The sequence below is a fragment of the Ambystoma mexicanum genome, chromosome 5p (assembly GCF_040938575.1).
Source record: "Ambystoma mexicanum isolate Mex_15411 chromosome 5p, UKY_AmexF1_1, whole genome shotgun sequence".
In the NCBI taxonomy this organism is placed as follows: Eukaryota; Metazoa; Chordata; class Amphibia; order Caudata; family Ambystomatidae; genus Ambystoma; species Ambystoma mexicanum.
In genome coordinates, this window is record NC_090930.1 from 1,145,445,720 (window position 1) to 1,145,471,727 (window position 26,008).

At 46.3% G+C, this 26,008-nt stretch overlaps 1 protein-coding gene across 2 annotated transcripts in view; it reads right to left on the reverse strand.

Annotated features, from left to right (window-relative positions):
* The window catches only part of DROSHA (drosha ribonuclease III), a 1,388,683-nt gene that overhangs the window by 474,062 nt on the left and 888,613 nt on the right, over window positions 1-26,008 (reverse strand). For both annotated transcript variants that reach the window (XM_069613610.1, XM_069613611.1), the window contains exon 14: window positions 24,271-24,395. In XM_069613610.1, coding sequence (XP_069469711.1) covers window positions 24,271-24,395 — 125 coding nt within the window. The remainder of the gene's footprint in view (window positions 1-24,270; window positions 24,396-26,008) is intronic.

Here is a 26,008-nt window from a genome sequence, read left to right on the forward strand (position 1 = left end):
TCTAGATTGAGACCCATGAACCCCAGGAAGGAATGTATACCCCTCCAATTCACCCTTCAGTGCCCTCCACATGTCCCTCAGTCCTGCATCCTCAACCCCATCTCGCAGTTGGGGTGACGCTACTACTAACGCTCCCAAATCCCCCTGGGTCGTCCTGTCCCACGTCTTGTGCCAAGCCATGTTGAGATCTCCTATCAGGATTATGTGACCCCTTGCGAAGACCTCCAATACTTCCAAAAGACCCCTCAAACAATTCCTGACCAGTGTTGGGAGCAAATGCCGACGCCATGGTGTATGTTGTTCCTTTAATTCCCCTTTTACTAGTATGCATCTCCCATTCTTATCCCTGTTAATCCCTGATACTCTAAAGTCCATACTGGTTTTAAATAGCCTGTGACACTCCCCCCCCCTGTTTTGGTCGGACCAGGAGGTGCAGTACATCTGGGAGAAGCCTCTCAATTTCGGTCGCCCCTGGTCTTTTCGCAGAAGGTGGGTTTCCTGCAGTGCCAAAACATCTGGTCCTGCATCCCTAGACAACCTCTCCAACTTCTTTCTTATGAGAGGTGCATTATGCCCTTTTGCGTTTTGTGTTACACATTTTAAGTTTTAGGTGTTCGTATCCTGCTTACAGTAGCCTTCCTTTTATCCTCCTCCCATATACCAGGCGCCACCTAAATGCACCTATTTGTCCACCACACCCTTTACGATTAGTGCTTATAAACTCGTCCCCTCCTCCATCCTTCCTTTCCTCCTCCCTCGTTGGCCTCCTCTCCCCCTTTCAGACGTGGGCCTCTCAGTGTTGCTTGCCTTCTGCGCCTCTCCCCCGCCGTCGTCGTCCACTCCCACGGTGTTGGCCTTGATCTGTTCTCCGTTGGGAATGGTCCCCCTCCCAGCTGGTCGCTTCCTATATCCAGGTGTAGTATGTCTGCTGCCTCCTGTAGGCAGGTTACTCGCTTCTGTACTCCTTCCCACTCAAACACCAGGCCGAAGGAAAAGGTACACTTGTGCTTAATCCCTCTTTTAATCAGCTCCTTGACAATAAGACCCATTTGCCAATGCTTGAGTAATGTGCTGCTAGCTAGGTGCTGGTATAAAGAGATCTGAGTGTCTTTGTATTTCACTGGTTCCTGTAGCCTGGGTGCCCTCAGGACTGCTTATTTCTGGCTGTATCTCGCAAACACCGTCAGGACATCTGTGAACTCGATCCAACTCAACTATTCCAGGGACAGCATCTCCTAGCAGGTCCGCAAAAAAAAGATCCTCTGAGTCTCCTCCTTTAAGTCTCTGTCTTGTACCGACTTCAGCAATAGCTTAATTCTGATATTAATTCTCCCTGACCTGTTTTCCATGTCCTCCATCTGAATTCCAAGGTTCTGGGTCACCACATTGAGGTGTTCTATGGCCTCGCTATTTGCCATGACCACCTTGTCCACCTCCTGGAGACCTTCTTCAAGCAGGTCCGTTCTTTCCCCTAGCTGACCTACATCTTGCCTCATCTCCGCTGAGGTCAGAGCATAGCAGCTGAAATTGTTCCTGGAATGTTTTAGTCAAGGTCTCCTGGAGGGACAGCATCTCTCCATGAAAGGCTTGTCTTGTCATTGGTGCTGGTATCCTGTTGCTGAGTCCTTACTGTGTGCCGCCCGGTCCAAGCTGTTTCCACCCAGGTCTCTTGATTCTAGGGCCGTCCACAGTATAGGGAGGGTGTCAATAGTGTCCCCCCCAGTGTGGGGGGCACTTTCGTGCCTCTGCTTTTCACTTTGGCTGACATTTGCTCTGCCAGGCCCTGCCTGCGCTCTTCTGTTGGGGGCAGGCCGAAGGCCCCGCTACCTACGATCGCAGTCAGGGGAACAGGGTCCTTCCTCCACTCCCAGCTACTGCACCCTGTTACTGGGTTAGCCTCTTTCTTGGGCCTCAAAGTTCTCTCCCAGGGATGGTATTTGCCCTACAGGCCGAGCCACACAGGGTTGCAAGGGGACCCCCCGTCCTGCCCTGATCTACTTCTCTCTCGGGGCCCGTACCCCCCGTCCTCCTCCCCAACAGCGGTGTATGGTTCACTGGGGGCCAGGCCTTGGCCACAGAATCAATCCCTGGTCCCCGTTCAGGGTTGCGTATCTCAGTCTATTGTGCCCCGGGCCTGCTTATCCTCCGAGCCCAAGTGTTCCTCTTGATTATAGCCCAAAGGCTCTCGCCCCTGCCCATGGTGCTCAGGAGGCCAGGCGTGTGGCGCCTGCGCCGGTAGATACTGCTCGCGTTAACTTGTGCACTCGAAGTGTCCAAGGAATAAGGTCCCGCCCCCAACCTGGGCGACTCCGAGCTTTTCTGACGGGTGACCCGGGATTCTTGTCTCTTGCGGCCTCACTCATTCTGGAGCCAGGGCACCTCCACCTACATCCCCTCCTGGTCTTCTTGCAGTAAGTGCTGTATTGTGTACCTCTATCAAGAGTGCTATAAGATCTAGTCAGGGCCTCGCTGTCTTCACCTGCCCTTTGCCGCAGCAGGTCCGAGTACTGAGCCGGGAGTGCCTAACACTGGCTCACCCTGTATGTGTCCAACGGCTCCCGGCTCCCCCCCGCCTGCAGTCAGGCACTGCTCCCCCTTGGGCCACGGCCCTACCTCTCCAGGCCAGCTGCTCTCTCGGATGGTGTTGGGGGTGAACGCTGCTCCTCTGCAGCTGCTCTTCCTCCCAGACGCAGGAAGCCGCTGCCGGTGTACGCCGTTTTGGTTCTACTTTATGCCTCTCCCCGAGGGCATCCCTCACCCTTGTCAACTCAGTGTGGGCTGTTCCCGCTGCCCCAACCCACCGCCTCTCACAGGTCCACCTTGTACACACCTGTGCTCGGCCCAACACTCTTTCGTGGCCACAGCACCTGTGCCTCCCTCTGACTCGCACCTCTCGGCTCTCCGCACAGCCCGTTTTATAGGGATTACCCTGTGGGGGTATGCTCCGCTCTTAATGCGGGTCGCTTGCCCTCGAGGGGGTGGTAGAACTGCCGAAAACCTGGCCTGGTGGCTGAGGAGCTGCCGCCGACACGTCACCTTGTGTCGGCGGCCATCTTGGAATCTCTACATTGTTCTTACTTGAAGAGGTTCCTACAAAGAAGGAACTATGCATCAGACAAATAGCAATGCAGTTCCCATCAACAAAAGTGTGTTTATGAAATTGTGTACCATGCTAGCCTTAAACTTGACACAAAGTGTTAGGAGTTTCTCGAATATGTATGCTCAGCACTTTGTTACCTGCATGTATAAAGGGGTGACCTCAGTCATAGGGAGGGGGAGACTCACGGCCGGAGAGCTGCAAGTTGCCGGAGGGAAAGCTTTGCAGATGTCTGCTACCTCAGTGTCGGAGGGGTCTATTGCAGGGCATGATGGGTGTAAAGGGAATTAGAAATATCCTCAAGCTTTATATTTTATATTAAATACCTGGCTGTATCGTTTATGAAATATTTTTCATTATAAGTGTGCAATATGCAAGTGTTGTCTCTGCTCAGTGCTAATGCCACAAGCCCTAAAGTGTGCCTGGAACAGGATCATTGTAGTCACACTGCAGAGGATACAACTCTGCATAGTAACGCACAAAGCATTCCGCTATCCCCTCCGAGGCTGAGACCCACGTCTCCGCCTCCCACTGGACACAATCAACCCATCTGTCAGCTCTCTACGCCCTGAGCCTAGCTGCCAACAAAGCATCAGCTTGGTCTCCCTCCACTAGGCCTTCCTCTTCATAGTCGCCCCTCCTCGTGTAACTCACCCTCCATGTCCACAAATTCCTTACAGGGCTCATCTCTCGTCAACCTGCGTTCTCGTTTCTGTCTGGCCCCTTCCTTGATCAGTAACCCCCGCCAGGTGGCCATGCCGGCTTCCCACAATGTGTTCATTCCCACTTCACAGTTGTCATTCACTCCGAGTTAGACTTTTACTGCTATAGTTAGCTGCTGGGCAAAGACCGAGTACCGCCACAGGAAGTTATTACATCCCCTTTATTCATCCCTGCTACATCAAGGTCCATGCTAACCATGCTGTGGCCAGACCAACCCACCGGGAGAATTTCACAGCTTTGCACTAGCGCTACATGCCCCCTTATCCTTCAACAGATAATCTATGCTAGTGAAGGTACTGTGGACTCCCGAGACGAATGTATAGCACTTCTGACCTGGGTGCGAGACACGCCACACATCGGCTAAGCCCCTTGCCTCCGGGACTCTTCTGAACGCATCCCCAACCCGATGTTCTACTCTGGTCTGTTCCACTTCCTTACGAGAGCCTTTTCAGTTATGCTTCACCCCACGAGTTAAAGTCCCCTCTGATTAGGACTAATCCCTGTTGCCTGGCCCATATGGTATCTAATGCTTCCTCGTTAAATGTCTTCTGACCTTGATTGGGAGTGTACACGGAAGCAAACATAACCCAAGCTCCTTCGAACCTTCCCTGAACCAACAACAATCTACCCCCATGCCCCAGAGCTATCTCATCAGCATCCGCTAGTCGGAGGCCCCTATGCAACAGTATGCCCACCCTTCCTTGTGCCAGAGTCCCAGAAAGCCTGGCCAATCTCCCCTATTCCCCCTCAGGGGCCTCTTCACCGGCTTGCAGAAACATGTTGAGGGCGGCCCTCAAATTCATGAACCACAAAGGATCTTTTGGAGGGGGAGTTGAGCCCTTTCACATTAAGTGTACCTATTTGCATTATGTTCTCTCCCCCCTTTGTCTTCTTCACTCCCGCCATATCAAGAACTTTGTCACACACACCACTTCCGGTTTTTACACGCAAGTCTTCTCACAACCATTGAACTTTCCCCCGTACGTCCCCCTTCACCCACCCTCGCTTTATTTGCAAAAACAATCTCCCAACCATGGAGAACCTAACCACCATTCACCCTTTAGAGATGCCCTTTTACAAGCAAGGGTCACCAACCTGCTGGAAGTCTCTGAGTAGTTCCATCCACCCATCCACACCATTTGTGAGCCCGGCTTTCCCTTGGCTCCAGTCATGACTGCTTCGTCGGCGAGAGACCACTCAAATTCACAATTTCCCACCCACGCCTCTTTTGCGTCTCAGAAGTCCATTGTGGGAGACAGTCTCTTGAGGAGTGGAGGCTGGATGGACCACCGGACACAACTCCTGTTAGGTGTTGCAAAATGTGCTATGCTTCTTTGGCCATGGTGACTCTATACTCTTCCCCTACTCTCTCGAAGAGCAGTGCAATGGGGTAGGCCCACCTATATCGGATCTCCTTGTCCATGAGCCACTTCGTCAACAGGCAACCGTGCCTTTTACGTCCAAGTGAGGAACCAGACAGATCCTGGAATAGCCTCACTTTGGAGCCCAGGTATTCAATTTTTTGCTCTCAACAGAATCTGTTTTCTCCTTGTAATGGTGGAATTTCACGACAATGGTGCGTGGGCCGCCACTGAATGCTCTCCCCCACTCTGTGGGCCCGCTCAATCTGCACTGTCTTGCCTCCTTCAGACTGTTAAAGAAGGTACACCATGTCCTGTACCACCTTCTCTACATGAGCTGGTGTATCCCCACCCTTCACCTATTATTCAGAGGTTATTTCTATGCTCCCTATTTTCCAGGTCATCAGGTTTTAGGGACACTTCTCTGAGCTCCAGACCTGTCATTCTAGCATCCAATTTCATCTCCACCAAGTCTGCATTCAGTTGGTTGTGTTCCAGGCCTTCCACCTTTTCCTAGATCTTCTCCACTTTCCCTCGCAATTCCAAGATGGCCGGTTGAATGTCATATGGAGGGCCCTTATTTCCACCATCGAGGCTCCTTCCATCTAGCGCTTAGTGTCTGATCTACTGGCTCCTGAGTGCCCAGCTTGCCTTCTGTATTTTTGCTGGGACGCTATGCCTCCTCCTTCCATTCTCTGGAGGGTTGGCCCATGGTCCCTCTGGGTCTTTTTGGCAGTTTCTCTGTGGTTAAGCGGGGTAGGCTCTGTACCTGCGCAGTCCTCGACCTGTGCATTATTGAGCGCTTGTTCTTTTCTCCCACAGCCACCTCTTACTGCATGCTCTGGGCCTCGCACTCCATGAGATTTCACCAGACCAGCCCCGTCTTTCTGATTCTGGCCTTCCCCCAAAGTTTCAGCTTGTGGGGGTCTCAGCTGTCTACACTTTCCAGTCTGGGAGGTATCCGCTGCTTCCTCACAGTTCAATCCATTTTGCCCTCCTCCTCCGGCCCTGCTCCTCCACTGACCCTCTCCACCCCAGTAGTCCATCTCCAGTTTATGCGGGGGGCAGCTCTGAGCAGCGAGTTGGGTCTTACAGCACCTTCAGGAGAGGCCTGTGCCTTCACTGCTGGTGGGACTTTTGCAGGCAGGACAGAGTGTGCTACCCCCCCTGAGGAGCTCTGGTCTCTGGCGAGGGACTTCCGTCTCTCCATGCCTCCTCCCGCTCCCTAGCCTGCAGATTCCCAATGGGTGTCATGCACCTCTGCAGCGGGCCGCACTAATGTGCCCTACTTTGGGACTCCGGCTCTGCAGTAGTCCTCGTGGCTGGGCTACCGCTTCCTCTCATCGCGCCCCGCTCCCGGTCTCTCGCAGCAGCGGACCGCTGCAGTGTTTCCCTTGCTTTGGCGGCACCTCGCCAAGCCCCAGCAGTTTCTTTCCAGCTGCATTGGGCACTAATGTTGTGCACAGTGACTGCTTGGCCGCTGCACTGTCTTCACTCTGTAGGTCGTCCAAGGGCACTTCGTTCGTGGATGCGGGGTCACCCCTCTTTCGCCCCCATTTCACATACCTTTATATTCATTTTCAGCGTGGACGGATTGGGAGGTAGGCGCTCTTATCTTTCAATGGGTAACGGAGCCTACGTTCAGGTGGCCATTACCGTCTGGTCTCAGGGCATGTATTTTTGAGCATATATCAATCAGAATTCTTTTTGCAATGCATCTTACTTCCGATTTTCTGAAATGTACACGTGCAAAACTCACTGGTCGGAAAACACCATCTTGTGATAATCTTATCAGTTGATCCATTGTCCTAGGTTCAAGTGCCCTCGCAGCAGTAAATCAGATCACCCGCCCCTCAAGTTGACCTGTCAAACCTTATGTTGTCTTTGCACTATTGGTTTTTATAACATGTCTGTTTCTTCTCATTTATCCAAATTACAAGTTTTAAATTTTTCTCCCACAATTGATTTTCTACTTCCTCTATCCTCAATAATTTTGTACATCTATTCAGCCATACCTTTACAAGCTGTAGTATACCGAAGAGGAAATGGATGAGCGAGAAAGTAGCCAAAAAGATGGTGAATTAAGTAAAATTCATGATGATCGCTCGCAGGATCCTGATCCTAGTCGCATGAAAGATGTTTGCACTTGGTGTATTGTGCCTGTACGTTTTATTTAGGACAACGTTGCACTATAGCCTTTTATGTTTTTCTCCTAGTACATTGTGATCTCATGAGTTCACTCACAATATATATTTTGATATATTGGAAAATGTATTGTTCTTTGTTCATGCCAAACTATTTCACCTTCTATTTTGCGAGACAACAATAACATTTTAATTATTTTCAAGCCATTTAAAAAACCATCTTCCTATCTAATTTTTCAAAAGGGTTTACGCATTATTATAATACCTTTATCTCCAAACACTGGATTGTAATTACTTTACTCAAAAAGCATGTTTTAAAAAAAAAAAACATGTTTTATTGTTTTCTGGTTCAAATTAACCTTTCACATACATTAAAATATATATATCACTTTAATCATTCATAACATTTCATAGTGTATACACAGGCAACTAACATTTAAAATGTATACTCCCCTGACCTTATCAAAGGCAGCTCTTTTGTGCTAGCTTCATCCACATCCACCCCCCCCCCCTCCTGTATCAATGGCAGTTCTCACTTGGGGCCATGCATATGCAATAGTTTGCTGTCGAGAGTCCAGGAGGAGGACGCGGACTGCGAGAAGACATTTCACTATTTTCTTTATTAACCAAAGAAATCAAAATGCCCATCCCTCCCCATACTATAATGAGTCCCTACCTAACAAAACTAGCTAATGTGCTTGTCAGTGAATGTCTTCACCGAATCTGTCCACTGTTCAAACCAACCTCAACCGGCCCTACCACTAAGATAACTAAGGACAGGAGAATTACTTGAATTTTAGGTAGTCTCTGGTGACTTTCTTGATCAGTTCATGTAACTGATCAAGATTTTAACATGTATTTGAACATGTCTGGTTCTTCTCACTGATAAATGTTCTTTATTTTCTTATTTCCCCTCTTAGTTCTCTCTACAAAGAGGTTCTTTGACTAATACAAAAAAGAAAAAAGTATTCCAATAATGATTTCTTTTACTTTTTTAGGTTTCAGTATTCTGGTCTCCTTATCGCTACTAGGAACTGTATGATTGGTCTCATAACAAATCCCATTGTTCCCTTCTCTGGGTTTTAAGATCACAGTCTCTTGGACGTCAGTGGGAGGATTATGATTGATCACACAATTATTCTCGTTCACTCCTCACGGCTTTAATATCACATTATGGAGTTTCATTTCAGTGTATTCAGGAGAAGAGATTTCAGGGCATGACATAAAAACTATTGAAAATGAAAGACTGCCAGCTGCCCCCGGAATGGGAATGGGATTCAACCTTGCAGAATGGAAAAGAATGATAAACACTGCAGGACTCTTCCCCCCACACCAGTTATTCTCCACTTCAGACAAGGACATTTACACCACCCCTACAATCACAAAATGAAACAGAATAGCAAGAACACCTCATTCCCACTCATAACATGACAGGACCTCCACTTTCACTTCGTCCACAGACTGGAACTCAAAAGGTTTAACCTTGCTTTAAAGTCCAAAAACAGGACTCTTCAAGAACCCTAGCGAAGCATAGGACAATGTATAAATGCCATGGGAAAATGTTCTGGGGTGATATGAAAGTGGAATGTAGACAATTTTGCGAGTGATGTGAAACAGACTTTTCTTTTATAAGTGCAGTGTGAAACTTGCATTACAATTTTCTGTCTTACGGCAGGCAATGTAATGTATGTAAAGTGGTCTGTATAAGACACCTCTGCCATGTTAATGGTCTTGTCTAAGAAAAGAGAAGCAGGTTTGATGTTAGTAAGGCAGAAGGGTAGGCAGACACGAAACCTGAAGTGTTGATAGGAGCAGGCTGAAAGTACCAGAGTGCTGAGTGCCTGTAAGGTTGTGGTGGTTTGAGGAGATGTCATCAGATTATTTGTACAAGACAGAGTTGTAACAGTTTGGGAAGGAGATGTGTTTTTTGGGATTAATGAAGACTCGTCTTGTTTGAGTTTGACGCTAGACTGAACAGCTGGAGTTCCTGTCTGCTGTCCACCTAGAAGAGGAGGTTGTGTTGTCCATCATCAAGAGTAATGTATGCTCTTCTGGGATCCATTTTATGCTGGAGTGTGCTGAGTTGTATAGTGGGGAGTCAGAGCAAGGAAGACTGACCCGACTGAACTTGATCTCCTAAGTTTTTTAGTTGAAGCCTTATTCACAGGTACATTGTCAGACACCCTGATACAAAGGGCCAGTGAACTGCTCAGCAGCGCGTGTGCTGCTAAAACTTTCAGTGGGCAGGCTTTTAAGGCTCACATGAGTGAGCATGCGCATCTTTCAACAAGCTCATTTTTGAACTCAGAACACTGCACTAAGGAGCCGCTCTTCCACCTACATGAACTGCACTTCCCCGTACCACAGACCAGCTCCTTCTCACTTAAATGAATGAGAAATTACTTAACAGTAAATGTTCTTTCTATTGATTCTTCATCCACAGATTCCTCATCTTGATAAATAGCCATCCAGCGTCAGAAGCTGGGAAATGTTTGACAGGGGGCATAGTCCATCTCGATATTGTCTTTTTTTTTTGTCTGAGTAAGCCTTTACAAAAGTAAATAAAAACAATTCAACAACATTTCACCAACTTGCATTACTACAAGATGTACACATTTCTCACAAAACAAAATAATTATTTTCTTTGCCAAACCCTGCCACTTCCAGATGTGATCTCAGTAATCTATATTGTGTTGGTCTATTTTCCCAGAGAACCATTTTAGATGACTATTTCACAATTAACACCTGTATAGCTGCCGATGATAATGCAACGTTTGTGCCGAAATGAGTCTTTCCCACAAGAAATCCGATATAATAGCTTCTTCTCTGCGCACAAAGTTCCTAAATAGTTTTGAGCGATAAGTCCATGAGCCTTCACAGTCCATGAGCAGATGTTTTAGTGTTTGCTTGGCAGGGTTTATGCAAATAGACAACCGTTTTCTAGCTTTCTCCCCTTGATTTCGTTTCTCTAGGATTGCCCCACAGTGGATTAAATTTAATCTCATTCTGAGGAAGTTTGAACGTGATTTTCTGTAAGGGGATTTCATTAAATAACCTGATAAATACCCGAGTTTCTTCTCCCCCCTCAATAAGGCACTTTGGACTGGATCCATCTAACAGTTTTCTATTGTTTCAATCCAGTCCAACAGTTCCAATTTTTTTATATGGAGCGGATTTTGGATCAAGGTTTGTACATCAAGATCTATTTTTGTCAATTTTTCCATAACCCCCCCCCCCACCCCAGGTAAATTCAAGAGGGGCGATTTACCCAGTGATTTTTGACCCCCGAGATCTTCATACAGGGAAGTTTTTACCCAGAATTATCTCTCGAAATAGGGAAATCAGTTTCCAATCTGCCATACACTTCAATGACTTTAAGCCCAATTCGAAACCTCAAACATTTTTATGGATGTGCAACTTGGGAGGCCCAATGCTCTTTTCCAAAGTCGACCCTCAAAAGTTTCCCAATTTGTTACCCAAAGACTCAGTTCAGCTTCCAGTCCATAGAGTATCACTGGTACGTTTTTTGCTAAGTAGTATTTTACCATTTGGAGGATCGAAAATTTACAGAATTTGTGGCTCAATTTGACCATTTGGGAGCCGGCTTGGATTAACTTATCCATAACCTCATGGTATGTCTTGTATTGGGCTGGATTAGCGTGTATATTGTAGCCCAAATATTTTATAACTTCTACGACTGATGCATTGGCCCCCCAATTTCCAACTCTTATATTTAGTTTTTGTCAATGGGTGTTTGAAGATTAGAATGTTTGATTTGGTTGGGTTAATTGTTAGTCTGTTTATTTCAACATACTCATTAAGTCTTGTTAAGAGACGCTGCAAACCGACTGCTGTTCTATCTAGAAGTACTATGTCATCTGCGTAAGCCAGCCAACAGATCTTTCTCCCATTTAAGGTCGGACTGGCCAACGCAGATGATTCTAGAAACATTCCCATATCTGCTAAGAACAGATTAAAGAAAAGGGGTGCTCCTAGGCACCCTTGTCTGAACCCCCTATTTACCTCTAAGTTTTGACAAATGACCCATTTCCATCTAGGCGAACTCTTAGGTTTGTGGCTCTATGCAATTCCACCAAGATTGATAATAGTGTTTCTGGCATTCCCCACTTTCGCAGTTTTTGCCAAAGTAGTGCTTGTTCAACCTCATCAAATGCACTCGATAAATCGATCCATGCTCCATACAATGGAGGAGAGTTTTTACTCCCTGTTTGTTCATACAAAATGTTTAAGATTAAGCCATTGATCGCTGTCGAATGTCCCTTTTAAAATCCTGGTTGGAATCGCGATACAATTTCATCTTCTACCCATTTCAAAATGTGGTTTAGTAGAAGTCTCATAAAAATGTTGCTTTCAATGTCGAGCAGTGCTATTGGCCTATAGTTCGCAGCTGTCAGACGATCACCTTTTTTGAGAAAGGGTATTACCAATGCTGCTTTCCAAAAAATTGGAAATGCCAGTTTAAGGATTTCTCTGAACAGACAAGATAGTAGTTTGGACCATAGTTTCGGTTCTCCTTTTAGTGTCTGATATGGCAGGCCATTTAGTCCAGAGGCTTTAGATGTTGAGGAGTTGGTTATGATTTCATAAATTTCTTCTTCTTTGATATTAAGTTTCCAAGTCATATCTGGTATGGTCATAAAGAGACAGGTACACTGACTTTTGTAAGTCTCTGAAGTGATCAACCCAATCTTTCTCAGAGACCAGGTTACAAAGTGAGTTACCCATTTCCCCCTCAAATTGACTTAATGCTTCCCAGAAGTTTTTATTGTTTTCTCTTAATATTTTGAGGACATATTCCCCGTCTATATGCATCCGGATTTCCCTTTGTGAAATTGACCATGATTTATAATTGGTTTTTTTCTTTTTTTATTTCCATTTTCAATTGGTCTACCGGATACCCTATTTTTTTGATTTCTCGCAGTGCTTTTCTATGATCTCTTTTTCTCCTTTGTGTTGTTTCATCGAAGGCGTGGAGATGTTTTTGCTTCTCCCTCCCTGCTGAGTCTTCAGGTGCTAGTGTTGCCCAAATAAATTGGTTGAACCTCATCGGATTGCATTCCGGTTTCCAGATTGATTCGGGGATCTCTTAACTGCCTATTGAGCTTAGATCCCCCATTCTTGTATTTCCTGACTCTAATTTTCCCATTATTTCCTTGTAGGTTCTGGGTTTCTCTTTCTGTTCTTATTCCTAGAATGTTTTGGAATGTTAACTCAAGTCTGGAATGATCACTTCCCCCATCCCGTTTTAGAGTAAGGATGGAGGGTAAAGCATGTAGGTTTTTAGAGACAAAATAAAATCTATAGCAGAAGATGATTTCCCTCTGTGCCATGTTTTGTATATTCCTTGGTCACTCTCTTGGGAGCAGTTAACCATTCTAAGGTCCCAACATTCCATGAATTCCTGCCACAATCTACCCCTACTTGTCTTCCCAGCATTCAAGTGTTTTGCCTCATATTTTTGTGAGAGCAGGCAGTTTGCATTAATGTCTCCTGCCAAGATGATGTTGCTGGAGACTGAGTCGACCTTCACTTTTTCCAGTAGTAGGCCCAAACCTTCCTGAAAAATGTCTAGTTTCGAACTGGCGGGGCTCCAGTAGATATTTATCAAGACCCAAGTTGAGGGTTTCCCTTCTAGGTTTACATTTGCTCTGCATGCTTGAAAACCTAATGTGTTTTTCCCAATTTCTACTACGTTTTTGAAGATCTGATTCTTCAATGCTATGAGCAAGCCTCCTGACAGTCGTCCTAATGGTTTTTGTACTGCTGGTAAGCAGGAGACAGTATAACCTTCGATGTTCAATGGGTTCACCAACCAGGTTTCTTGTAGTAAGACAGCATCACCCAAATTGAATAGATGTGCCCTGATTTCTTTTGCTCTTATAGCACTGAAGCCCGGCGAGTTCCAACTGAACACATTTATGTCATCTTTTCTAAAGTTGCTGTATTCCCAATCCTAGCTTCTGTAGTACTTGCGTAAGGATTTCTGGAAGAAGTGTGAGGGAAATTTCTTTTGCCTTTAGTTCCATCTCTTTGCTTCCCTCTTTCATCAGGTTCTGTTCATTTGAGACATCTCTTCCCTTATTCGTTGTTGATGAGGTGTTCTGTTTACTGATACATTCCCCCCCCCCCCCCCCCCGAGTCATTGCATGAGACTTCCAATCCGTAGGATTCTAGCTCCACTGATTATTGTAGCATGATTTTTTTTCGCATTCTCTGAGGTTAGTACCAATTCCACCAAAAAACGATCTTGTGACATTGGGAATTTAACACTTTCTATATCTTCTGTTGATAAACAATGAAGGATTTTCACTTTCTTTATCATGCTCAAAATTACTGCCCTGCTCAATGATTTATGATGCCCTGTGTTAGAGCGCAGTCTCAGCCACACTCTCTGGATGGTATGGTTTTTCAAGTTGCTTTGTTCCAAACATTCACTGGTTTTTAAAGGAGACTGCGATATCAAACAGGTATCCTCTTGCTTTCCTGAGCTGATCAATTTGACCGACTCTCCCTCTCCATTTCGAATATTGTTTTCATATATGGTGTTTAATCCTGTTTCATTAGCAGAGATGGGGGTAGTCGCATTTAATAAGAGCACTCGAATCTTTAACGATCTTCTGATTTTTCATTTCAAAGATAGGCACAATTTTTTGCTTACGATCGCCTTGTGCCATTTCAATATTCGCCGAAGAATTGCTCTTTTTGGCAGATTGGAAATCTTTTTTCAAGAAGATTGGAGCCCATTTTATTCCAACATTTTTTGAGGGGCTTCATTTGATTTTTTCCTCGCTTGAGAATTTTCTATTTCAGGTTTATTTTTCAAGATGCTCTCCTTTACTTTTGTCCTTAGGTTGCTGCCTTCCTCTTCCTTATTCTCGGTTTGCAGACCAATGCTTGCCTTTGTAATTGCTACAGTTCCTTACAATTTCTTGCATTTCCCTGTTTTATTCCTTTCAGAGTTCTTTTTAGTTTGTTTCTGATTTTCTTTCTTTTGTGTTATCCTATTTTTCCCCAAAGGCGATTGTCGGCCTACAACGTTGTTTGTTGGTATATCCTGTTCCTCGCTGTTTGAGGTTTTAGGAATTGGCTGTGAGATTGTTTTTTCAGTTTTTTTTCCAATGTTCTTGTTTTCTTTCAGTTATTTTTATTTTTCTTGGGATGTACTGTTGTTGATCTCTCTCTTCGTGTGAGGCGTTTCCTCGCTTTTCTCCTGCCTCTTGATGTCTGGTCGCTGGCATGTTGCCATCCATGAATTAACTGTTTGCTTCTCATTTGCATTGTCTGACTGTATTTTTTGCGCCACTTCTTCAGTCTCCATTTCTCCTTCAACCATGTTGGCAAGTCTACGAAATTCTTCCAGCATTGAGTCCGATAGTGGTGAATCATCTAATGAGTATTCTCGAGTATTTTCTAGGATGCCCTGTTCTAGGATTATTTTCCTGTTTCCTTTCAGTAGTGAGAGAACCTCACCCAGTAGCTCGTTGTTTTGTTTCTCCATGAGTTTTTTTCCTTCAGACTTTGCTGTATTGATGAAATGTCTAGTCCTCGTTTTACCATTTCCACGTTTAAATCACGGAGCAGTAAAGTCATATTGGTATTGGTTGCAGTTACCAAGCCAACTAGGGATGAATCACACAATGCAATTTCCTTTGACATCTCCAAGAGAGTCCCATTTTGGGCTTGTACCTCTATTTTTAACATTTCGAATACTGAAACCAATGAGCTCAGTACAAAGTTTAGAGCTTTTAATGTGTCTGAGTTGGGTTCTGGTTTTGTCTTATGGGCAGTATCACTTTTTTCTTCTAAGTCGCATCCTATGTTTTCAGGCGACTGTATATCTTGATAAACCGGTGTTTCCACATTTCCCTTCTCCCTTAGTGAATCGGTTCTATTCCCCGATTTTGCTGGTGATGAGGGGATTTCCGTACTAGAGGATGGAGTTTGTGGTTGCTTCGGATTTTCCCATAGGATTAGTGATTCGCCATCAACATCACTAGGACTTTTATGACGTTTTTTCCCAAAATGGTTTTCTATTTTCTGTTGAATTCTTTTTGTTGTTGTTGTACACTCTAATCCCCGTTTCCATTTATTTGTAATTGCAGTACTTAGGTTCTTCTCTTTGTGGCTATCTGACGGATGGCCAGGTAATTCCTCTGTGTGTATTTGAGCCTGGATTTGCTGGGGAGTATGAGAATGTATGTTTTCCTGATGTTGTAGGTTGGTAAAAATATCTATTTCTTGACTTCCACCGAGGTATGACCCGTCCCCGTCTCTCTCCATGTCTTTAGTGCTGCGTAGTTTCATTATGAATGTCTAATGCCCGCGTACTGTTCAGTGGGCAGGATCAAAGGAGCTGTCTCCCGCAGGTCACTTGCAGAACTTGCTGTAGATTTATGTGGATTTAATAGTGCCCGCGTACACTTCAGTGGGCGGGATCAAAGGAGCTGTCTCCCGCAGCCTCCCGCTCTCACTGGGCACTTGCAGAACTTGCTGTAGAATTCTGTGGATTTAGAAATGCCCACGTACAGTTCAGTGGGCGGGATCAAAGGAGCTGTCTCCCGCAGCCCCCCGCTCTGACTGGGCACTTGCAGAAGTTGCTGTAGAATTCTGTGGATTTAGAAATGCCCACGTACAGTTCAGTGGGCGGGATCAAAATGAGCTGTGTCCCTCAGTCTCACACTCACACTTGGCACTTGCCATTTACTGTGGGTTTGATAGAGCTCACGCACAGTATGCCGCGTTTATTGTGGTATGTTCTTCCCTTTTTATATTTGAGCCATATGACTTTAATAGTACTTCTGGGTGTGGTTCCCTCGTAAGCCAGCCCCCCAGTGCAATAGATGTAACAGTTCCCGGTTCCCTGCCTCTCTTTTAAAGCACCTACAGATTTTAATTTTGCGAGTGCTTACCATGTCTTCTCTGTTTAGAGCAGTGTATTCCAGTTGAATGTGCACGCACTATGACCCAATGTTCCAGTGATAACGGCGGAGAACACGTCCGCCCCTTTGTTCTTCTTCTGTGTATTGCTGTATTCTTTTTAGTGCCCACAAGTGCTCCTGCGCTGGCACCATATTGCCAGAATAACTTCCCACTGTTTCACCTCCAGCGCCCAGGGAAGCAGCAAACAGTCCTCATAGACTATTGCTCACCCTTGACTCGCTTGGGCTTTATATAGTCATTGAAAACTCCCTCGTATACGACTGCACCATTCCTCGATGGGATCAGGCGTCGTATAAAAGGATGCACTGCGCCCCCATACCTCGGTTACCCACTTTCTTCCCCCTGGGCTCAGCCCGCGAGAGGAAACCTGCAGTAAGGGGGGAAAAGGCACAAACAACAGCAAACAATTGCTTGCTTACCTTATTCCTCCTGATCTCAACCTTGGAGACGAAACCAGAAGATGTAGGGCAGTGTTGCAATTCAAAACACAATATGGAGGTACCCGGATTTGAAGGGGATACCCCGGGTACTGCTGTTTCACTATGCATACAAAAACACATCCCCTCTCAATTTGCACCAGATGAAAGAATCGGAGCAATTCATACTGCATGAATCCCGCCAATTTACCTAAATATATTCTTTATAATTTCATAAAATGATTCATCAGATTTAGTTCAAAAAAACAATTTTTAATGCTTGGTAAACATGTCTAGAGAAGACCACGTTGCTGCGCGACAAATATCTCTATCCGGCACTCCCCTCAGAGCGGAGGAGGCCGCAAACCCACTGGTAGAGTGGACTGTACACCATGCTGGCACCTCCTTAATCTCTGTCTTGTAGCATTGAGAAATGCACAGCACTATCCAGTGAGAGATAGTTTGCTTAGTAACTGCTTGCCCCAACTTGGATTGTGAAAAACTGGTCATCCTTTCTGAAAGAGTCCGTTGTGCCAGATAAAAACTCTGTGCCCTCTTGGGCGCCAATCTGCTGGGCCTATCCTAAAGCTTCAAAGAATGGAGTAGATCGATGCTCTGGCACAGGTGAAATTCTGACACCACTTTTGGCAAAAACATAAGGCCCTCTTTCAGGGAGACCTTTTCTTAAATAAATTCAGGAAAGGGGCTTTAGTAGAGGGCCTGCCTTACGGACCCTTCTTGCGGATGTGATTGCCACCAAAAAGGCAGTGTTCAATGTGACAAGTCTGACAGGAGCTGAATGCAAAGGCTCAAACAGAGCCGACATCAGAAAGGTGAGAACCATGTTCAGATCCCAATGAGGGACCACAAAAGGCAAACAGCAAAAATAATTAACCAGGCCCTTCGAAAACGGAGCCACCACAGGGATGGTAAAGAAGGAACCTTGTTCTGGTGTCCTTTTAAACGAGGAAAGAGCTACAAGATACCTCTTCATCATGCACACTTGCAGGCCCGATTTGGCTAGTGCCAACAAAAACTCCACCAGAGTGTAGGTGGGGCACGACATGGGGTCCCACTCCTTTGCCTTGCACAAGTCACAAACCTTCTCTATCTGCACATGTGTATTGATCTAATGGACGATCTACGTGCAGCCAACAGCACCTCTTTGTCGAAGTCCCAGTCTCCGCACCTCAGCCTCTCAAGAGTAAAGAATGCAGGTTCAGATAGTCTGGTTTGGGGTGAACAACATTGCCTCCGGACTGTGACCAGAGGTCTGGCTTCTGAGGAAGACAGACAGGTGGGCATACAGCCAGTTCCAGGAGATCCGTGGGCCACGTCCTCACCCAGTCCGGGGCAATCAGGAACAGGTGGGGCATGAATCTCTGCAACCTCCTTAGAGTCCAGGACTTGAATTATCGGCAGGAACGCATAATGGAGGTCGAAGACGCAGTCCACAAAAAATGTATCCCCTAATGCTCCCCTGGGGGGAAATTCCCTTGAGCAGAACTGTTTGCACTTCATGCTGTTCACTGTCGCAAACAGACCCACTGTCAGGGTGCCCCATCAGGCAGAGATCTCCAAAGTGACCTCTGGGCAATGCTCCTACTCGTGGGAGACCGAGCTATGCCTGCTCAGAGCATCTGCCAACTCATTCTCCACCCCTGCCAGATGGGCTGCAGAGGCCAAGATATTGTTCATCCAAAACCATAGCTGCATGGCTTCCCTGCACAGGGTCAGTGATCGCACGCCTTGCTGCTTGTATGGGTAATGCATGGTCACTGTGTTGTCTGTTAGCACCAGGACGTATTTCGCCTGCAGAGAAGGCGCAAAAGCAGTCGGCCCCAGTCTAACTGCTTGCAGTTCAAGCAGATTGATGTGACAACCTTTCTCCTTCTGAGACCAATGACTGCAATCTGGAGAGCGCCACAGTGGGCACCCCAGGCTCCTCAGTGAGGCATCAGTGACAACCTGCTCCACCCACCATGGCACCCAGAAAGATTCTCCTGCCAACATGTTCGCCCTGTCACTCGACCATGGCAAGTCACTCATCACAGACCTTGACGCTTGTAGGACAAAACTACATCTGTCCAGTGGTTGCTTCAAAAACAGCAGCCCCACTCGATCAGCTGATGGACCCTGGTGTTGGATGTAATTTCCTTATTTCCTTCCATTTGCCCAAAAATCCGGAGACTCTCCCCCCAACCGGTGAAATGGGAAGAGAGACCTAAAGGAGGTTTCTGAGGTGCTGCGGACGCAGACGCTACAGGAACCATCGATTGTCTCGACTCTCCTCTACCTCTACCCTGGCCGTTGGAAACTGTGTTGCCCTTGTTTGGCCTGGGGCGCTTGAGCCCTTCTAGAAAAGGCAGAGAACCTCTTGTGACCATGCCCTCTAGACCCCAAGGCAACATTCTGCTGAAGAGGCTGTTGCTGCACCCGTAATCCTAGTGACTTAGCCGTGAGCTTTGAGTCCTTAAACGTTTCTAGTGAGACTGCTTGGGGGGCAAAAAGATGTTTGCCATCGAAGGCAAGGTCCAGCAACTCCCCTTGGACATTCAGGGAAAACCCACAGCCTCTCAAATAAGCAGACCCGCGCAAGACTGTCAAAGGGCCCATAGCACTACCCATACACACTGCTCAGTCAAACCCTGCTTGGCAGGCCATTTCCTTGCCATCAGTCACTAGATCTGAGGTTGTCCCTTCTCTCCTAGGGCGAGACCTTTCTCATGGGGCCAGGGCGGTGCATCCACAGTAAAACAGTCCCCCGGTGGGTGAAGGGGGGGGGGTGATCTAAGGGAGGATCACATGAGGGGGGAATCCCTCTACGGGAATGGGGACGATCATCAGCTGAGAAAGTGGTATGATCCTGCATGCTTCAGTACCCTCAAGCCCTTTTCCAACCCTAAATTCTCCTTCCCCCTCTCTAGAGAGAGCCAATGTTTTCTGTTGCCAAGTCAGCCAACTTAACTTGTATAACAAGACCAACATATCAACTAGTACAGAGTATCATGCATTTACTCTTAAAACTGATACTGTGATGAAGAGGATGACTGGGAGTCCAAGGGTTAGGCCAGAGAAGCAGAGCGAGCGGTCTAGCTTCTCCACGCCGGTCATTGGCCCAAAGCAGGACAACACTCCCACGCTGAAGTTTGAAAGCGGCTCGGCTGGGAAAGGCAAGAGGGGGATCGGTTGTCTGAGGAGAAACAGCGGGACAGGTGCACAGGAGTAGCTGACACGAGCCAGACAGGCAGCTGGAACCAGAGGAAAGTGCGAATCTGAAAGTGGTCCCACACAAGAGGACTACTTGGGTCGCTGCTGAGTAAATCCTGTGAGCGTCCAGCCCCCCAGCAAAGCCTGAGAAAGGGAAGAACGTGCAGCTGGTAGGTGTCAGAGGACTACAGAGCTGCTGCAGACTGTGTGGGACACAAAAAAACGTACTGGAGCTTCACATAGAGACACAGTTTATAAGAACCGCTGACACATGTGAGAAGGGAAATCGGTATGCGGGGTGCTCAGAGAACAACTGGGTCCCCACAGAAGGTTGAAACAGAGGGTCTGGAACCCCAAGATCAAGTGGAAAGAGTGGCATTATTGGCAGGAGAGTGAACCAGGCAGAAAACACGCCACAGTGCGAGTCTAGGACCCGCACCCAAATAAGATAGAGAATTAGGGGGTCTGGGACACTGATTGAAAGGAAGGCAAATAAGGAGGACATTTATACTTGGCAGAAGAGTGAACCAAGCAGAGACAACTCATCACTGCGAGTCGGCACCCAATTCAGAAGCCACCGTTTGAACTGTTGAAGATTAAGAGGGTATTGGACCCTGTGAGAGAAAGACAGTCTGAAGGAACAATGGCTTGGCAGGAGAGTGAACCAAGCCATGTAAGATATTGGGAGTCTGGGACCCGCACCCACATTAGAGTTTTCAAGAGATAGGAATACTGGAACTGGTGAGAGAAATCGTACACTTGGTAGCGAAAGACACGACAAACAAATGCAGGTTTAAAAATGCAATACTACAAGTAAATCATACATGCAACTCAAGAACTTGGTAGCAGGTGAAAAATTATACATTATATTCCTTTACCTTTGGTATTGAATGGCAAATACTTGGGATCTCTGCGCTGCATAGAGCAAGTCATCAAACTTGAAAACCAAGTGTTTGATCCAAACCAGCTAAGTAGACTCAGTTTGGACCTGTGCGTTCAACTTTTCCATATGGCTCTTGGAATGAGAGAAGACATCAGCTTCTAAACTGTGACAAAGTGTCCTGCCTTGCTTTTGGGGTTGGGGTTGGGGTGACCAAGGGTCGCAGATACAGCTACCAACAACGTGATGCAGGATTCTGGGTAGTGTGTGGCGCATCCCCAGGTTTACCCCACCCTCGCCCATAAAGTTGGCATGGACTTGCCCAAAGGACCTATCTGCCTGCTTTGCCCCACTTTAAGGATATCGGTTCAGCCGGTAAAAATGCAGGGAGAAGCAGGAGTAGCAGCTATGGAGAAACAAAATCCACAGGGCAGAGGTTCGCAAAGGCGAGTTTTCCTAGCAAGCGTTTGCAGGCACTGTGCCAGAAGCAACTTCTTTGTGAATATTAGGGCTCTCAAACTTGACATTTCTACCTACATAAATTAATGTACGGGCCCAGGAGAGAGAGGGGAGGAACCCTCAGCGACACCAGATCGCCAAAAATCCCTCCAATCACATGCAGAGTCTGAAAATCCAAGATTGCAGACTTGTCTAAAAAGGCTTGATCTGTGGAGAGGAATGGAGCAGGGTTAGAGACACAAATGTAACGGAAAGATCATCCATGAGGAAACCCAGTGCAATCCAAACCTGGGATCCAGAATACACACATTGAAGCATTCAAATGTGTGTTTTAGCGGAGGGATCCGGTAGTATGAGAGTTTGGAGAGCAGAGGTAAGGAGAAGGCATGTGCTGAAGTCCTGGAAGAGATTGTTATGGAGGTGGCTAGATGAAAAAAGCAGTGACTGAGCAATCCCAGAGGTTGGGGAAGGAGAGAGAAACACCAGAGGTGGGCAGAGGGAGGGGGAGCCCAGAGGTTGGGAAGAATGCGAGGCTCCAGAAGTTGGGGAGAATGGGAGGCAGACTCCAGATGTTAGGGGGAGACTGAGAGCCCCACAGGTGGGGGAGACGGGGACCCCCAAGATTTGAAAAAGAAACCTGGGAGGGTGATGAAAGAACAGAATTTGCAGAACCCCAAGACAAGGATTTGGAAGACAAGGGCAGAAGTGGTAATGACCCCGCCCCCCAAGACAAGGATTTGGAAGACAAGGGCAGAAGTGGTAATGACCCCGCCCCCCCCTCTACCACATACAGGAGGAAGTGGGGAGAATAAGGTAGGAGAGGGAGAGAAGATAGATGCCCCAGGAAGGAGACAGTTAGCAGGAAGGAGAGGAGGCAGCCCCCAAGAATGAAGAATAGGAGTTGAAGAAAGGGAAGACCAGAAGGGAATCCGGGGAATCTATGGGGTTGAAGAGGAGAGCCAGCATGTGGGTTTGGGGAGTAGCCAGTGAGCCCCTCAGCTAGAGCCAGAAGTCCCTCCCTCCAAAGTCCCAGCTAATCTGCCAATGACTGGACAGAAATTGTGAAAGCTGCACTTGGTGACCCTTGCCCTCCTGCCAGCAGTTGCCCATTTGTGGAATATATGATCCATGTGACCAAAGACCAGGACTATATAGATCTGGTAAAGGAATATAAGACAATACCTACAGGACTGGTGGAAAGAAGTGTTGGGAGCACTTAATATACCTCGGACTGCAAGTGGCCATTATCCCCTATGAATTCCCAGGCAGGGAGAAGCCATCCTGCTATTTGTTTGCCCTCTATTTCAATGGGAGGAGACACCATGCTGCCATTGTCTTAGTTCAACCCCTTTTCTTAATTTTCATACAAATAAGATCCCTTTAAAATGCCACTTTATTCTATGCATCTCATTGATCCTCACTCGGCTTCATGACATTGCATTCTCCAGAAAGCTATTAAAAGAACTACAAAAAGTAAAGCCTGCGCTCCAAAGCAAGACATAGGGCCTCAGTACGGGTCTGGCATTAACCGTGCTGGTAAAACCGGCTGATTGCCGCCGGACCCGTATTTAATGACTGGCGCCTGACTTCCCGGTGCCACCGGGCTATTCAGAGTCTGGTGGCCCAGAAATCAGGCGCCGTTAATTTGGTAATTCCCCATTCCCATTGACTCCAATAGGACTCAATTGGAATAGGGAACACTGAAGCACTGGCACCCTTAATAACGGTGTCGGTGCTTCCGTGAAACTCTGCGGGCAGGTGCCGTTCTGCCCGCAGAGTCGTAGTGTGCCGATCTGGCAACAACTGTTGTTTCCGGACCGGCACACTCATAATGAGGTCAATAGAATATAAAATAACATTTCAAGTACCAGAGGCTGAAAGAAACTGACCTAGCAGCTTGCCCTATTAGTGCAATTATTTGAAGATTTAGGAGGTGGTAGGTGCGACCCACTGATGGAAAGAACAATACTGTCGTTTCTTATCTGGAGAAAAAAACATCGAGACCCGCATGCAAGATAAAATCACGATGAATTTAAAAAAATGATATATGGTAAACGAAAATGTTGCCAAAATACTTTGAAAGTAGCATCATGCCACTATTAACTTAATTGTGCAATTTTAGCTGCCATTGTCCTCAAACATGTATAGCTTGCGGCTGCTTTTTATGCTTATTACAAACCACTTAAAAAAACATATTTAAGTGCCCATGGCACCTGAAAGTCAACAAAAATTGAAATTGTGTTTCACTTTTATATTCAGCGTCAGTACAATGCAAAGTAATGGCACAAACACTGCAGAGTGATGCCCCCTCCAGCCGTGGGTGCATGGTCATTGTACTGAGCAAATAGACTTTGAAATGTGAAAATCACTTCTCCATCAGCCGCCAAGCCGAGCACAGTGCACCTAATAAGCGCACGCCACACGCTCATAAATCGACCATTTTCCTTTCATCTCTCCCGAAGCAAAACCATTTTTATAAGCACCTCCAAATTAACCTGTCAACATTTTTTAGACAAGTAGCATGCGTCTTATGCTTTCCCATTGGAAACGTGCAGCTTCAATTCAACCCACCCCAAGGAGCCGGGTGGCAAGCCCAGAGTTAACAAAACATCACTTCTTTCAATCTGATGATCAATTATCTGCCGCCCGTTACGAGAAAGAGAGAGAGAGAAAGAGAGAGAAAGAGAGAGAGAGAAAGAGAGAGAGAGAAAGAGAGAGAGAAAGAGAGTGAAAGAGTGAAAGAGAGAGAAAGAGAGAGAAAGAGAGAGAGAAAGAGAGACAGAGAGAGGGCAAGAGAGAGAGACAGAGAGAGAGAGAGACAGAACGAGAGAGAGAGAGAGAGAACGAGAGCGAGAGAGAGACAGAGAGAGAGAGCAAGAGAAAGAGAGAGAGAGCAAGAGAAAGAGAGAGAGAGAGAGAAAGAGAAAGAGAGAAAGAGAGAGAAAGAGAGAGAAAGAGAGAGAGAGAGGGAGAGAGGGAGGGGGAGAGAGGGAGAGAGAGAGAGAGAGAGGTGCCTTACTGTGGGTCTCCGGCGTAGCTGAGCTGGGCAGGGCGAATGCCGAAGTGCACAATGATCGGGAAGGTAATCACGTCGGGGTTCAGCTGCTCCCGGTCCAGCTGATCGATACGCACTGAGCTGGGTTTCTGGAAAAGAAAGTCAACACAGTTTAAACAATTAACACAAAATCAATCAACTGCCTGGGGGAACGCGGAGAACACAAACTATAGTACAGTTTCATACTCCGGGGTGCATTCATTTGGTTATAAATTCGCTTACTGTCAAGGCACCGGGAACGTTCATTAATGGACGTTTGCATGAAGTCTGCTCGTGAGCAATGAGCTACTTTTAAAAGCCCCATCGGTCAAACGCATGTTCAGGGGCTTTAATCAGTCAATAACATTCGGGGAGGGGAGGCGCTGTGGTTCCGAGATTAACCCAACAAGCTGTGTGGTGTACACACATTCAAAGAGCAACACAGTGATTTGGGAACCAGCAATTCATAATGCAAAAAAATAGCTACATATTATTGTGGCTACTGTATCTTAAGATCTTTTTTGTAATTGTCATTTACTGCAGGTCGACAGCCTATGGCTCTCCAGAGGTTTTGGACTACAACTCCTATCAGCCCATATCACCATAGTCATGGAAGGGGGAACCTGGGTGTTCTACTCGAATACATATGGAGAACCGCCTGTTTTAGACGCCTGTTTTACAGGATGAACCTCAATGTTTCAAGTCTCCTGCACACAATTCTCACAACAATCCCAACCATCCCACGCCCACAGTAATAACATAGTAGTAGCATCATGTATTTTACTAAATCCATGAGGATGGAATCAGCTCAGCCTGTGGAATGCACCATATCAATGGTCATGGCTACACTGTAGTCTGTTAAGCCATTTATGAGTGAGCCCCCTAAAAGAAGAACTTCAGGGCATTCATTTCGTCATCTAAGGAAACAAAGGCATGATGCATCGAGACTGGGCCAGGATGACATACTTTCCCTTAAGTGGAGAACCTTGGATTTTAGGCAGGTTTCCTGGTGATATAGTTTGTAGTTCAGGCAGTGAACTATGGGTGTTATTACAAGTACAGTGGTGTGTTGGAAGTGGCAGTAATGGAGTTAACAAAAACTGGGTGAGGTGGGCACCACCATCTATGAGAAAATAAAGTATCAGGAGCACAGCAGAAAAAGCATAGGCACATAGGGTAATCAATAGACTGTTAAGATCCCAGAAAACAAATTGCAGGAAACCACATGCTCACACAAAGTGTTCATTGAGCTTGGACAATGTCGTTCTATAGAATATCTTGCAAAAGGTTGAAGACATTTTCATTGAGGATTCACCAACTTCATTCATCAATAATATAAGTGGTCAGATTGTTCATGATCTCAGTTAAGGAAGGCAAGAACATTTCACAGATCTGCCGATGCATTCCAGACCTAGTATGCAAACATTTGACTACTGTTCTTGTCCGTTTTAATGTTCCTTTTTCAGACATTGGTAAGATCTTGACAGCAGCAGATATCCATCACAAGCATGTAACGGTAACATCCTACTGACATGCCATTCATTATTATCATTGACACAATCAAGAAAAGTCCCTGAAGATTGAGGTCACAATCCGAAATTCATTGGACCATCATTATGTCCACTATTAACATGTTTTCATCTAATTGAATTGATAATTTCTATGAGATAGAACGCATTGTATGCCTACAATTGTTCATTTAAATTGAACAGCATACACCTCA